The sequence below is a fragment of the Cavia porcellus genome, unplaced genomic scaffold, assembly GCF_034190915.1.
Source record: "Cavia porcellus strain 051 isolate PalLab524CR breed Dunkin Hartley unplaced genomic scaffold, mCavPor4.1 scaffold_50, whole genome shotgun sequence".
Taxonomy (NCBI): Eukaryota; Metazoa; Chordata; class Mammalia; order Rodentia; family Caviidae; genus Cavia; species Cavia porcellus.
The window spans coordinates 3,660,665-3,677,134 of NW_026947533.1; the positions used below are offsets into that span (position 1 = coordinate 3,660,665).

At 38.9% G+C, this 16,470-nt stretch overlaps 1 protein-coding gene across 1 annotated transcript; it reads left to right on the forward strand.

Moving 5' to 3' along the window:
• The first annotated feature begins 957 nt into the window (after nucleotides 1-957).
• Nucleotides 958-1,896, forward strand: LOC134475030 (olfactory receptor 5AR1). The gene has a single exon (XM_063244397.1). The coding sequence runs from the start codon at nucleotides 958-960 to the stop codon at nucleotides 1,894-1,896; it is 939 nt and encodes a 312-aa protein (XP_063100467.1).
• Nucleotides 1,897-16,470: the final 14,574 nt, after the last annotated feature.

The window sequence follows — 16,470 nt, forward strand, 5'->3', positions numbered from 1 at the left end:
ATTATGCAAGAAATATCCACATTGCTCACTTCCAAGCCTTCAAAGGTCAGAGAAACTAAAGGGCTATTTCCCAGGTCAGGCAAAAGAGACAGAATGGGAAAAATAAAATTGCATGAAATTTGAATTTCCTGTTACCGAATCACATATACACAGAAGGCAACAAGGCGAAATGGGCCATGTAAGTCAGACCCAGCTCTGCTACTCACTGGCTGTTGACTTCATGGAAGTGACTAAGTATTTAGTGTTCTTTTCAGATGTAATATAGAGTTAATGATTCATAGCCGCTTTTCCGAGTTGTTGTGAGAATGAATTTATATAATACCTTTAAGTAACTGATGAATTATACAATATAATAAATGTTGAGTCATCCTTGGTCTTTTAAAAATTAGTTTTTCATTACCTATTCCTATATTTCTGCCCCTCAGCAATGAAGGTTTTATATCCTCTACTGGTGCATAAAATGTGTTACACTTTGAGATCTCTGAGTCTTTCATTTTCTTCTCTCTCCTGACCTATAATGAGAATTAATTGTTTGCATTATCTGCATTTATGCTTACTTTGTATTCCACAGATAAAAAGATCACTCAAAACCACTCTTCCTCACTAATACCTTGGATAACTCCCCAAATCAGTGCCAACACACACCTGATAGCATACCATGAATGAGAGCAGAACAGTGGGGTCTTTGGAGAAGCAGAACACAGCATTACCAGGAAGCTCAGCTCTTCTTCTATAGTGCGTGGACACTTGGAGAAGCCACACAGCCATCACAGTCACCAAAACTGTCACCAGAACTGTCATCAGTGGAGGGACCTTTGCAAGTCACCCTGAACAAAATCCTCATTTACTTCTACATATAAAATTCCAACGGCCTGGTTGTTTAGCTCTAATTTAAATGTTTCCAGTGACACTGATTTACTGCCTTCAGCAGTAACCCAAATCCAGATCTGTATACACATGGATAAAGAAAAGAAGAACTACTCGACAGAGACCAAGTTCATCTTCCTAGGCATCACGCAGGACCCTCAGCTGCAGATCACCTTCTTCGTGGTCTTCCTCATTGTGTACCTGCTCAATGTTCTGGGGAATGTGGGCATGATCGTTCTGATCATCACAGACCCTCGCCTGCACACGCCCATGTACTTTTTCCTCTGCAACCTTTCCTTTGTTGACCTGGGCTATTCCTCAGCCATCGCACCCAGGATGTTGGCTGACTTCCTAACAAAGCACAAAGTTATCTCTTTCTCCAGCTGTGCTACACAGTTTCCTTTCTTTGTAGGTTTTGTGGATGCTGAGTGCTACATCCTGGCAGCAATGGCTTATGACCGGTTCATGGCCATCTGTCGGCCCCTCCACTACAACATCCTCATGTCCAAGCGAGTCTGCATGGCTCTCATGCTGGGCTCTTACTTGACAGGCCTAGTGAGCTTAGTGGTCCACACTTCCCTCACTTTCAGCCTCAATTACTGTGGTTCCAATATCATCAACCATTTCTTCTGTGAAATCCCACCACTCCTGGCCCTCTCTTGCTCAGATACCTACATCAGTGAGATACTGCTGTTCAGTTTGTGTGGCTTCATTGAGTTCAGCACCATCCTCATCATCATCTCCTATGTCTTCATCCTCGTCACAATCATCAGAATGACTTCCACAGAGGGGCAGCTCAAAGCATTCTCGACTTGTGGGTCTCACCTTACTGGTGTCACTCTCTTCTATGGCACAGTCATGTTTATGTACCTGCGACCAACATCCAGTTATTCCCTGGACCAAGATAAGTGGGCTTCTGTGTTCTACACGATTATCATCCCCATGTTGAACCCCCTCATCTATAGTTTGAGGAACAAAGATGTAAAAGCTGCTTTCAAAAAACTAATTGGGAGAAAACCTCAGTCATAACAACAAAAATATCTGCTTTGGCCAGAGGTAAGTACTAGGGTTGGAAGAATGGCTGCAGGAGGTAGAAAAAGCAAATCATTACCATAAACATTACCCAAGTTATCATCCCCTTGCTGAATAAATCTTAAATTGTAAAGGGCTTTCTGTAACTCTAACTGTATAATGTGAAAGTGCTATCAGTTAAATCAGTGCTTTAGGAAAACATACTCAGCAAGATGCATTAGTTTCCATATAAATTTGACCCATATGTTGATTAGAAACAGGACTTGATGCAGAAAAGAAATAGCTAGTCACTCTAGATCATATTTTTTCAGGGTCATAAGGATTGTCAGGTCCAAACACTGCATTTTTTAAACTCTGAAAGGAAGTCAGAGAAAAGTGTAGATAAAAACACAGGAAATGCTATTGGCATAAGGATGATTTAACTCATTCTGTGATTGGTCCATTCATGTTAGCAAAGTCTTACAAGGGCTAGGTATGTGTAAGCTTCTGAAGACTTACATGGAGACTTCTGAAGACTTACATGATTTGCTAACAGCGAGTTTCTTTGTTTTGTTTGCTCTTTCACCCCCTCTGAGTCTGCTACCACCAAGACCAAAATTAGGAATATCCAAGGTCAAAGATGAGAGCTGACTCAGGCTGTGCTGGTGACTCTCTGGCCTGTAAGCATTAGGACTCCTTCTTGTTTTGTTTTCAGCTTTCCCTCTGATCAAGGGATTGATTTCACAGGCTCCTATTTGTCTCATGCCATGTATAAAAAAGGATGGACATCTGTGGTCTGTAACTTCACACACTGGCATCTTTTTGGCTATCAGATAAATGGTACCACTCTGAGACCATAGGAAAGACACAGTTTGGAACAATCTCCAAGGTGCTTTTTAGGAAGATTGCAATGTCTACAATTTTATTGTAGCTATATCCACTACTTTTATTTCTATCCACATGAGTTAAACCGAAGTCTTTTCCATGGGGCTCAACTTGTTTCAGTATCATGTCCAGGCCTTTATCAAACAACAGTCTCCTTAATCCTGATGCCTGAATGATGGATGAATTGAGATAAATCTTTTCTCTGTGCATATTTTAAGGCTATAAATCAAGATGTCAGGTATTAGCCTCTTGAAAAGCTACAATTGCATCACACTTCTGTCTGGAATTATTTTCAATCAGCAATCTTTCTGTCTACACACTTCTTCTGGAGCTATATAGTTAAGTGCTACAGAAACAATGGTTCCCATAATGTGTACACTGGGCACATTTATCAATGAAGTCACCAAAAAAGTTTAGAGACAGAAGAACCAGTGTTTATCAGGCAAGTTTTATAATTGTGCCACTGCACATGAGAAGCAGTTGATTTAGTTTAAGTTTACTCAGTCATATTGCAGATTTCCACAAAATGTCATTGGCGTAACACTGAAGAAAAAATAACTGTGATTGTTGGACAGTAGTAGAATTTGCAGTACGGAAACAATGGGAAAATTTATCCTTGTGTTTATTTTGTAATCAAATGTGTAGATTGTAAATGCCTTATTAAATAATAGAGCTTTTCTGGCCACTTAAATATAAGTCAAAGGTGCATTATACCTAAAAGAGAAGTTGCCTGGAATCTCATTTGTAAAGCTTTAATAGTTAACACCATTGCTAAAAGATTGTTTTCTTCTTAATTTGTTGCTGTATTATTTCAATTTAAAACAGCAGTTTAAATTTCTTAAAATAGCAAAAGATGGGCACTTTCTTGTTTTAAAAATAATGCAAATAATGACGTCAATGGTTTTGTAAAGAGTCAATGATTAAAGAAAAATAATCCAAGGACTTCATCCTCTATGGGTCCATTTGCATTAAAAATAATGCAAATAATGACAAGTCAATGGTTTTGTAAAGAGTCAATGATTAAAGAAAAATAATCCAAGGACTTCATCCTCTATGGGTCCATAAACATTCATAAACATTTACCTTTTTGCCCTATTTAAACAAGGGCTCTGATACTGATTCTGCTATTTTTTATCTATGCAAATTTGAACAATTTACATAATCTCTGTAAGTCAGTTTCCTCAGCCATTAAATGAGAAAGATAATACTTACATTTTTGGATTTTCCAAAGGTCGTATTATGATCACTCTAGGATATCTCTCAGTTAAAAGATGATTAGTGAACATTAATATCTTCTCCTTGCCTCTTCATTTATATGATAATTGTCCATCATTATACCATCAATATGCTACAAAGAAGTGAGGACACTAAATACTTTAGTTTCCAGCCATTTGGTGGTAGATCTGCTTACATGAGTATGTAAAGGCAAGGGAAAAATAGATATAAGTTGAAGGAATCATCATTCTCACCATAAGGGTCTCATATAAACCCTTTGTCATCTCTGTGATTGCCTTTATTCATCAATACAATGAGGACTATTAGCCTTAACCATATGATTGGTTCACAAAAATAAGAGATCAATAAATGCTTATGTTTGAAAACCCTGATTTTTCATTCATACATTAAAATCATATTACAATTATAATAAAATGACAGTGGTAAACATGTTGATCATATTCTCTAAACTAACTTCTGGTTTTTGTATCAACAAAGAGTTGGTATTGTTGTACTACGGGCTGTGAAGAGTAAAGATTGAAGGTGTCATGGTGATATGAAGCTGGAGTGCAATCCTGCTTCCTCACTTCTGCACCTGTATGATCCCTTGAGAGAATTTTTCGACTAAGGTATGCTTAAGATTGGGTGAATAAGATGAGATCTATACTTGATCTCATGGAGTTTGCACTTACAGGAGATAAGGTAAATCCAAATACCCTGGTACACAGGAAGAAGTAATAAAGTTTAAAAAGGAGCCATAGGCAAAGTGTTATATTAGCTCAAACATCCTTTCCAGGAGATGAGCAAAAGCTCATGAAGGATCAAACACTGGATTTGTATCTAATCATCGACCAAAGTTGCAGAGGGAATCAATGAGTTGAGGATTACAGAGCTGAGGAGTGAAATACAGTTAATAAAGGCAAAGTGTCCAGACACAATGGGGCCTGTCCAGCAAGCCTTTGGACTGAGAATCTACTGGAAAGTTTCGATGGTGAAGTTGGATCATAGCTCAGTGCCCTGATGCTAACTTCAGAACATGAAAATCACCCCCCTGAGGTAGAAGGAAGTCTATATTTTGCAGATTCTAAAGAACTTTCCCCTTTTGTTCCTGAAACAGGTCACATATCTGTCTGCAGAATAACCCTTCAGGAAACCAGCATAGAATCATAATAGTCAATAGGCTGGGAAATCCAAATAGACTGGTTTTTTGAAGTATGGCTAATGGTACAGGTAGTGTGACTTTTTAAATGGAGCTTGAATAAAACTCTGATAATCAATGCCAGGTCAGGTCAGGTCTTGTCCCACGAGAATTTAGAGCCAAATCTCTGCCTTCAAGCTTTGCCTTGGGGAAGATACCTGGAAATTCCAGGCTCTACAATACCTATGTACCTTGCACTATTACATTTCTGCCTTATTTTGGAAACTGTACAATTGCCAGAATCCTTTGTTTGATATTCCTGATTCCCTTCTCCAAATCCCTCTCTGGTATTATTTCTCCCTGCTCCATTTCTTGTTTCAGATTTCACTCTAAATATTTCTTTTTAACCTTGACCTTTTCCGGCCTCTCTATCCATTCCAACATTATTTAAGATTTACTCAGGTTTTCCCCATCACAATACCAAACTCAAAATAGACATTTAAAGACTATTTGTGGAAAGAATAGTATGATAAAAAACATTTGAATACTACACTACTTAAAACAGCCATGTGAGTATATGAAAGGAATCATTGGCACCTGTCTAACTCTGTTAAACCAAGTGTTTCTGAGACAGTAAGTTCTCCCCAGGCCTGGCTTTAGGAAACTGAATCTGAGCCTACATTAAAATCACTGTTATGGTGGGGAACCAGTCAGATGACTCTCCTTGGAAAGAAGAGCGACTGTCTCCATTTTGGATAAACTTGGCCCTAGTGCCATATATTGATTTGCACAGAGCTGGCCAGGCTATTTCTATGTCCTTTCATTTGGCTTTAAGCAATGAAAACTGGGCTGGCTGAGGAACCAATGTATCATCTCTGAAGCAAATTGACAGGTCAGTGTTACCCTTTCAAGTAACTCCCCAGATATGTGGTTGAGCTGAGCAGGATGGGGCGATGTATTCCACACTGTCCACTGGAATCCAGCCTTGAGAAAGAGGCTGTGATTTCACAGGTTGAAAAGGATTATGCATCAAAATTGAAGCAACAACCCAAAATTATTAAATGCCACATCAGCTGCGTTATGCAGGTTGCTCTCCCTGAAAATTTTCCCTCTGCTTAGCACAGAGGTGGTCTCAAGTCTTCTACCTAGCCCAGCTCACAACAGTCATGGCTGTCATATTTTGCACCATTTTCACTGTCAATCATCCCAAGCAAACTCACTTCATGGAGAATTTATTAAACCTGGGTGTGGCCCTGGGTGTGGCCTTTGTTCTGGTGAACCACCATCTTGGCTGGACTTAGGACATCTTGGCTCCCCATAATTGAATATATGGCTTAGTGTTTTATTCTAGCCTTGGGCTGCACTGGAAGTGTTAGTCTGAAGTTAACTCACTAGAATTCCAATAATTTCACCTTGGGATTACAAATGTGAGCCTAGCTGGACCATGATGGAATGGGAAAGGTTTCTCTAAAGTTATGAGTGATGTCCTCTGATGACACCTGAAATTCCCAACTTTCATCTCTGACCCTAGCCATTCCCCTTTACACCCTGCCTTCCAGTAGGACAGGGCTCTTAGAACTCAACTACACTAAAGGGCGGATCTGGGGTGCCTGCATCGGTCTCTTCGTGTGTCTGGAGGACTGTGGATATCTCGGCCCAGACTGTTTGGGTCCCTCCAGGCTTCCAGGTGCAGTGAAGGGGAGAGGTGGGTTTGAGGCCTCTACATCCGCCTCCCCATCCTGGTTGCACTTGGAGAACTGCTGAGCTCCCGACAGGTGGGTGGGCCCACACTATCCCCCGAGCCCAGCCTGTTTTGCGGCCACGCCTGGCCATCGGTGTGCAGAGGAGGAGCTGGGCGGATCTGGGGTGCCTGCATCGGCCTCTCCATGTGTCTGGAGGACTGTGGATATCTCTGCAAGCAGGGAGGGATCACAGGTTCCTGAGGCACCGCGGCCTGTGGTGAGTACCCTAACCCGGCTGCAATTGACGAGCTGTGGAGCTTCCAAGGGGCAGGTGGGCGCACAGTGTCCCTGAGGCCCAGCTTGTCTGGAACTGCGGAGTTCTGAGCAGGCAGAGGAGGGCCATTGGTTCTGCAGGCCCAATGGCTTGGGGTAGCGTGGTGCCAGAGTCTCAGGAGCTGCAAACATAGAAGGGGATTTTCAACAGATCCTGAGGAAGCTTTCAAATAACACTTGAAACACAGAAATATAGGAAAATGACAAAACAAAAGACCAAATTACAACCTCAAACCTCCAGCCCATCTCAAGAACCCTAGGACCAATGTATATAGAAGAAAATATATCCCATCCACCTCAAATATTGGACACAATAGCTACTGAAATTGACAAGCAACTCCAGGAAGCTTTAAAGAAATTCAAACTGAAAATAATCTCCCAGATAAAAGAAGAAATGATAAAAGAAATGAAAGAGATTCTGAATATATCTAAAGAAAACACAGATAATAAATTGGAGGAACTAAACAAAAAGATAGAATCCCTAGAAGAGCAATATAAGAAACAAACAGAATACATAATGCAGATGCACAGAGATATACAGGAAATAAAAAACTCCACTGAATGTTGTAAAAACCGCCTTAATGAAAGTGAAGATAGAATTTCAGACCTTGAAGACCGGATTGCAGCTAGTGAACAGGAAAGGAAAGATCTTTTAAAAATAACCAGGAATCAGGAAACAACAATTCAACAACTGCAAGATGATGCAAAGAAGAATAACATAAGAATGATAGGGATGAATGAAAAAGAAGGAGACAACATAAAGGATGTCAAGAGGATATTTAGAGAAGTAATAGCTGAAAATTTCCCAAGCAGGAGATCAGAAACTGACATCAGGTTCAGTGAAGCCTATAGAACTGTAATGATTTGATTAGTTCTATAATATGCAATAAGTATATAAAGTGGGTGAAGATAGGGACAACTATGTGTAAGAAGCTAGAGACAGTTAGATAATGAAGATCTCCAGTGGACTTGCTTTGAAATCTGTATTTCTTTAAATTGTTTTTTATTTCTTTTTTAAATGTTCTGTTCTGTTTTGATATGGTTAATCTTACCCTCTTTGAGATGTAAAACAAATGTGTAGGACTGATAATCATATTACTGAGCTTTTGTTCGATCATAGAGGAGAATGGTTTGTAGGGTCACTTTTTTGAATGTCATTCTAAATACTTTAATTCTATAACCTGAACAGCTATTTTGAAGATGACAATTTGTAACTTATCAACCGGCAATTTCTTACCTTTTGTTTGTCTGTAATTTTGTATTATTTCTACCCTTTTTTTTTTATCTCCATGTATTTTTTTTCGTTTCCTTTTCTTTAAATAAAAAAAAAAATGACATTTCTTTCCAGGACCAGTTTTTCTTGTTTAAGTTTATTAGAGCTTTCGTGATTTCAGTAAGTTACAGCATGCAGGCACAAGCCAGCACAAATGTGTGTGCATACAGTTACAAGGACTGCATTTATTTACAGATGGTCAAGAAGGGGCAACAGGTATCACGATTTCATCCAGGTGAGACCTGTGGGCTCTGGAAAGCAGAGGTAGGTGCTTGTACTGCATGAGCGCTTCCACAGCACCTGAGAGACTGAAATCCAACCTGGCCTTGGTTTCTCTCCTCAGGGCTACACCACTGTCCATGGGTGTCCCGAGCTGTAGGTCTTCAGAGAGCTCAGGGCCATTTGGAGTGGCCCTTCCTGTCTCAGGATGTGTGTCTGCAGCATGCTCTGCATGGCTTTCTCAAGAATCTGGAAGCAAGGCAGAGGCATGAATGGGGTTGGTGCAAAGCCACCCTGACCCCTAACTCCTGCATGACTCCTCTTTCTCTCCTGCCAAGCAACAGAGTATCTTTAAATTTAAGCAGTGTTAAAGACGTTAAGTTTATATTCATTCTTTTCTCATCTAGACATGATATAAAGAAAAGCAATCACTGAACTCATCCAATATTGCTAATGATTTCATTACACGTTATATATAAATACAAGCAATTTGACAGTTATCAAGTTCAAATTAAAACTAATTGTATCATTTAACTTTCTCAGAATGCCAGTAATGTTAGAGATTCTTCTCAGCTGGGGCACATCTCATGCAAAAATAACCTAAGGAATGAGAAAGAGTATTTGGGAAAGTTATACTGATAAGAGGTTAAGATCCAAATCCTCATGCAATCATTGTGTACTCAAAACATACACAGACAAAACATAAAAATAAAAAGTTGCAGTTATGAGAAAATTATGGAAATATAAAAGGAAACCCAAGATGTGCAACTCACTCAACTTATAGGATAAAAACAATTGCAATAACTAACTTGAATAAAAAAGAGTAATGTCCCTAAATATATGTTCCTCAAAACAAGATGTATAAATGGCCAGTGGGTATGTGAGAAATGCTTAACTTCACTAACAAATAGGGAAAACAAATAAAAAACAAAATGAGATTTTACACCATACACAATAAAATTTCTATTATAAAAATTGGCACTGAGTTTTGATTAGTGTGGAGCAAAGAGAGGTAATGTACCTCTTGTTGGAAATGTAAACTAGTATAGCTATTGCACAAAACAGTATGAAGTTCCTACGTTGATTTGTAAAGTTAACTATGTGCTATGTGTTTGAGCAATCTGATTCCAGCTGTACATCCAGTGTCAATGACATCAGTATCTCACACATATGCCTGTCATCTTATGTTCATTGCAGAATTAATCATAAGAGCTGCAATTTGGAATATCGCAGGTTTCTGTCAATAGGTAAATGAATAAAGACAATTTATTTTGGTACATGTAATCACACTTTCAGACAGGCACTGTGCCACTGAGCTATATCCCCAGCCTGAGACAATATTTGATACACAATTCAGTCTTAAGAAAAGTAAATATTCCCATTTTGCTAAACATAGTTGGCCTGGAAGACACTACTCTCTGCCATATAATCCAGGCACAGAAAGACAATGCTTTGTGATTTCAATCATCAGTAGAATCAGAATAATAAAATCATGTAAAAAGTGACTCAATACATAGTGTTTTTGGAATTGGGATGACTGGGGGAAAATGGAGAGATTTGAATCAATGTGTACAGAGCTTAAATTATGCCAGATGAACATGTTTTCAAGATCTATGTAAAGCACGTTAATCAATAAATGGTGTTGGGAAAAGGATAGATGTGAAACAGAATGTGACTGAATCTTCCTCTCACACAACACACAAAATTAACTCCATATAGATTATTGATATAAAGGTAAGACCTGAAACTATAAAACTGTTAAAAATAAATGATGGTATAGAGTTAATGTCAAATAGAATATCGAGAGAGAGAGAGAGAGAGAGAGAGAGAGAGAGAGAGAATCTATATATCTGAAATTATAAAAATGGACAATAGATATTTTTAACATTAATTGGTCTTGGTCATCACTTGTTTTGGATTTGATACCAAAAGCACAAAAAATGTCATATGACTAAAGTGGGACTATATCATAGCCTGGGTTCTTGTTTTTAGTGCTATAATCTAGTTTACATTAGAAAATTTTAAAGGAGATTGTACTTCTTGTCTATAAAACTGAAGCAAGTTTTCATCCATGCACAAACAAAATATTTCTTTACAAGAAAGACAATGCCTGGGTTGTCTTCTCATCCACTTACTTACTCAGGAGCCTGTAATCCTTCAGATGCTGCCACCTATTTCTGTACCAGAAGTAAAACAGTAACTAAGAAATCATGAGGACCACCTGTATTTCCTGGGTTATATGAGTAGCGGCTTCCTTCCTGTCTGTTACCTCCAAATGTTGTATTCCCATTACTCTGGGAATCTCCTTGTGCTGCAGCTTTGCTTACCGCCCTCTATGACCAACTTCTGGGGACTCTGCAGATCTCTCTAAAGACTTCAAGGACATCCACAGCAACATATTTCCCATGTCTTTGGAGACGTCTTTGTCCCTGTAGTGCCAGGATGAGCACATGAGAGGATAGGGGAGGTGCTTTTCTGGTAGTGGAGAGCATATTCCACACACAGTGGATGCTGGGCATTTCCTCTGTCTTCTAGTTGTTCCGGGCTTCTTCAGTAATATCACAATTTCGTTTGATGTTTCAGTGTTAAAGATGAGGACTAGGCTCTTTGAGTTTAATATTTAATTAAGCAGTTTAGAAAATCTTTGCTATTTTCCCAGGATTTGAACTATCACATTAAATACCAAATCCTTGCTGATGGGAAACAATGAATGAATTTGGTCATTTAAGACTTATTCTTCCATTCTCCTGAACTCGTTTATAAGAATCCATTCCTATACATGTTCCCCACAAACAGACTGAGGAGGGCCTTTCATTTTATCAGGACCCTATAGGCTTTGTTGATTTTGCAATTGTGTCTGGAACCCAGAAGCACTGTTAGTGGACATTAAGAAGAGCTCTACCAGCAGGTGAGGAGTCTCCCCAGGTGTAGTCAGTGAAGGATCATGCCCCAGGGACGTGTTCACTTTCTCAGACAGGAGGAAGGACCTGGACCGGGATGCAGCTCAGTGCTAGCATGCTTACTTAGCATGTGGGTCGCTGGATTCAATCTTTACTACAGCGGGATAAAAGAAATTACTCGGTTTTGACAAGTGGCTCAGGATGACTTGAGATCCAGAATTCTCCAACTTCATTTTCCGCCCAATTCCCCTTCTTCTGTCTGTATCTTATGATCGTTTCTCTGTTCTTCTGTGAGGGTTCTTATCTTCCTATTAAATACTTACTTGAACTATGATTCTGAAGTGCTAGCAATCAGGCAATGAGACTGGTTTGCAGTGACATTTTCTCAAGATTATAGGAGATGATGCTTTCAAACTCGCAATTCATGCTTTCATCATAAGCCAGCATGATGCATGGATTTATAATCTCTCAATGCACACTCCTGTGCCAGCAAATTAATTTATCAGTTCCTGGGCATCTACTTTTCCTGCCCACCACATTACCATGAGTTATAGCTTAAACTGGATGGCACCTATACTATGTCGTCCCATTTCTTCTTACTACAGATTCTTCACCTCATCTTCATATATGTAAAAATCTGTATCCCTCTTGTGTATTTCTGTCCTGGGGCCAGTTCCATGGTCAACATTGGTTATCCATTTGGTAAGTAACATATGACTCCACATTGGTCAGTTTAACTTGAAGAGACAGCTACAGAGTAATTTGTGTGACGTAGAAGGAAGCCTGTGGTGTGCACAACCAGCACATGTGGGTTGCTGGATTCAATCTTTACTAAAGCAGGGAAAAGAGGAGTTATATGATTTTGACAAGTGGTTCAGGGTGACTTGAGATTTAGAATTTTCTGGTGCAACAGCAAGCAGAAACACCAAAACAGCATTCAGGATTTGGAGGCAGATTTGTTTTATCTTGATGGAACTCATGCAGGTCACTCCCAAAATATCAGGCCCTGATACTTGGTAGTTTGGGGCTTACTTGGGATAAGTGGAAGGAAGTTCAGAAGCAGAGTATTTGACAGTTATTAACTGGTTCTTATAATAAGCATCATAATGCCCAGTTATGCAACTGTCCTTTCTAGGTGATAGAGGTAACAGGAACTTGTAACAGGCATGGTCACCTGGATAACTAACAGACTGGCAAGGTGGGGGCATTTTCTTTTACACAATGACTTCTAGGAGCTGCCATATCTATTTCTGAAGAAAGGAGAAGAGGTGAGGGGCTCTGAGACTGGAGGGACAACTTCAAAGTGGGTCCTTTGCCAAGTCCCAGCCCTGCCATCTCTGCCGGGGTGAAGCTGGGGGACCCTCTTGCTTCACTCTCCTCCTGCCCTTGATAATCATGGCATAAACCCTCTGAGCGGACCGCAAAGAGCCCACTGATGCAGTTGACAAGCATCCAGGAGAAATAGCTGTTTAGAAGGCCATAGAACATATTCGAACAAGTGAAAGAAATACAACACACAACAGAAGTGTTATTACTGATGAAACATATCCTTCCATGTGCAAATAGACTCATCTGATTTTATACATACAGCGTATTTAAAATGTATGTATACACCAGTTTATGATAACCCCTATACACATAGAGCACGAGAAGGAAAATCATGACTGTGTATGTGTTCACCAGGGAATGACAGTTTTAAAAATGTTTTTCCATCTTGTAAAATAGTTGTCAGTTTGTGAACACAATGCTGTATTTCGTTACTTGCTTTGTTAGTTACTTCCCAAGGTATGAAGTCCTGAGGGGTTTCAGAACTCTAAACCCTGGGGGTTTCAAAACTGAATTAAAAGGCTATGGGGAAGATAGGTCTCAATTCTACAGCAACAGTGGTGCTGCTGAAAGTTTAGGTAAGTTTTCAAATTCAAGTATCATAAGTCGATGGAAAATTCTAATTAGTCCACGCAATCTGTCCAACAGCTTCTTACAAGCTAAGGGATGCTGAATGCTGAAGACAGAATCACAGAGGACCTAGGAATCCTCTTCCCATCTTCCTACTACACTTAGAAACTGCTGAGAGGTCATAAAGAGAAGTAGAGTCCCTCACTGCTGGTCAAAAACAGAGAAAAATATGGAAAAATATATGCAGGGAGTGAAAGTTAATTTAGAAGCAAATAAGAAGGCAATCAATAAAATCACTATTGATTTAATAACATTATAAAACCAGGAAATATAAGTATAAAAACAGATGAAAGGAGCAGAGATTATTAGTTTTAGGACCAGAAAAGACTGATAAAGTTTAACTTTCTTGCATGTGAATATTCTTTAAGAATATGCAAATGCACATGATATTTTTGAGAAAATTTCCAGAAAACACAAGCTTATTTTTAGACACAACAGTTATTATTTAATTATTTTGTATGAAAAATGCAGTGTTTTTCCTTGTAGTTAGAAAGCCAAGAAGCACACACAACCAGCCTGAAAAGTCTGCTTTCTCTGATGAGCAAGCTCACCAGGCAGCCCCCAAGGCACTTCTCCTCCCGGTGCAATTAAATGGGCTTCAAGGGAGAGAAAAATGTAAAGTGTGTTCTGTCTGCCCATATGTCTCAGGCTGAATTATGAGCACTTTGCTAGTAAAAAACATTGTACATTTAAAAAATTTGAAAGGGACTGGAACCCACTAAAGTGAATCTAGTCTAAAATAAAAAACTAAGCGCAGAAAAATTAAATGGAAGCATGACCAAGTAAAAGTAATGCACTATTGTACAAATTTAATGATTGCAATGCATTACTTTAAAAAGCAATAGCACTAATTTCCCAAGTGTATAACCTTTTTACTTATTTGGGGTATCTATTTATAAACAGGTAATGTATTAAGCTTTTTAAAAACATTGTCTTCCTTAAATTTCCCCTCAATTGGATAAGGAAATTATTATCCCCCTAAATGGGCAAGAAAGCTGAGATTAATGTAATTTAAGTAAGTTTTCTATAATCAAATTGTGAAAGCTGGCAACAGAATTGAAATCAGATCTGATCTTTTCTTAGGTCATCTTTTAATTTATGTAGCATTGTGTATCATGACTTTACATTACAGAACTGCTTTTTGGAAGCTGGAACATAAAGAGGAATCATACAATAAATAACAGCATTACTAATAAAACTGGAGTCTATTTCAGTAGTTTGCAAACATGATCTTCCTAAACTTTCCTTACAGAGCTTGGACCTCCTTAAGCAAAGCGAGTTCCTGATCACTGCCCCCAACCTGCTGAGCTAGAAACCTTGAGGCAAAACAGAGTTATTTGTATTTTCAAAGTGGTGGTAAGAATCAGTTGTTCGTGGGGTTTTACACCATGCACACACAGGGTGTGGTCCTTACTTCTGTGACTTAGCTTTAAGGAGAGATAAATTATCCTTATCTAACACATGAGGAAACTGAGGCTTTATACTGTAGACTACTGAGGGAGAATTCAGGCTGGTAAGTTGCCTAAAAGTAAAATGCCTTTTCAGTTCTTTATAGTTTAAGCAGAGCTTAGATTTCTAAGGCAACTTTCTGTCCAACGTGCGGCACTCTGGTGCAGACATAGGTTGACAACTTAACTGCATTGCAGAAAGCGACATCTTCAAGCACTGATTTGTCTGATACTCCAACTAGAAGAATCCTATGAAGAATCACAATGTAAAAGGCCGAATTTTGGGATAAAGTTTTCCTAGCCTAAGGTAACATCCTTAAAGAGAGGACAAATCTTTAACTGTGATTTTATCTATTATGATCACAGGGGTAGGTATGACTCCTTAGTTAATATGTAGTAAAATCAGAGGAAAATTCTCTAATGCCATGGAACAATCCTATGTAAAGAAAAGCATTGCATCTCTTATGCAGAACTTTGACAGATGTTTGTGCACTGAGATATTCTTAAATAATGTGAACTATAATTGTATGTTTTACTTAAGTGCATGGTCATGTGTTAAATGTTTCACATATTTATAATTCTACATGGTAAATATATAATTTACATTTATAGAGGCTACATATTAAAAACAGTCTTTGAAAATGCATTGTCTTAGCAAACAAAAATACTGTGTTTTCCAAGGTCAGCAGTATACTATGATATGGAAGAGTAGCATAGTAGTATTCATTTTACTTGGTATAACTTCATGAATTAATTGGTTCATCTCCACTCAGCTGTCACCACAATATACAAGATGATTCTCAGCCTGACACTATGGAATTATGTGACTGAAACCCATGAAGAATAACTGAGGGTCAAACTTCCAATGTTGTGAAGGTAAAATATCACCCCTAGCCAAAGGAGAGGGCTCTCCCCGTGCTTTTAGACTGTGAGCTAGCTGTCCTTTCTAGCTGGAAAATGGAAAGGGGTTTTATTCTCAGTGTCTACAGTTGACCAGTTTCACTTTAAATCAAGCTTTATCCCAAAACATAGTTTTATTACCTACCAGGTTCTAAAATTAACTGAGACCCCGCATCTCTAACTTGGTGATTTATTGGGTATCGGGGTGTCTCTGCCTTCAGGAATGAAGCCTTCACACTGTTAAGGTTTGTTCTATCATTTCTTTATTTTTTTTTTTTGTCTTTTTCGTTTTTATCAGTACCAGGGATTGAACTCACGACTGCCTGCTTGTAAGGCAGGCGTTTATGCCGCTGAGCTAAATCCCAGCCGCTGTTCTAGCATTTCCACTGCTTCAGTACATACTGGGCACTGGAAACATTAGAAATGAATACATCTCTTTATAGAATTACAGCTTTCTGATTAATGAGTTCATTTTACTGAAATAAAAGAGCAGAGCTTTAAAAAATACACATTACTTACAACAGGGAAGTAGGTTTTGTGCTTAGTGTGTTGATCACAGTTCAGGGGCTCAGCTACAGAGTGTCCTCACTTGGTGTCCATTGGTGTACTAAACTGCTCCATCCATAGGGGAACTCTGGGAGCC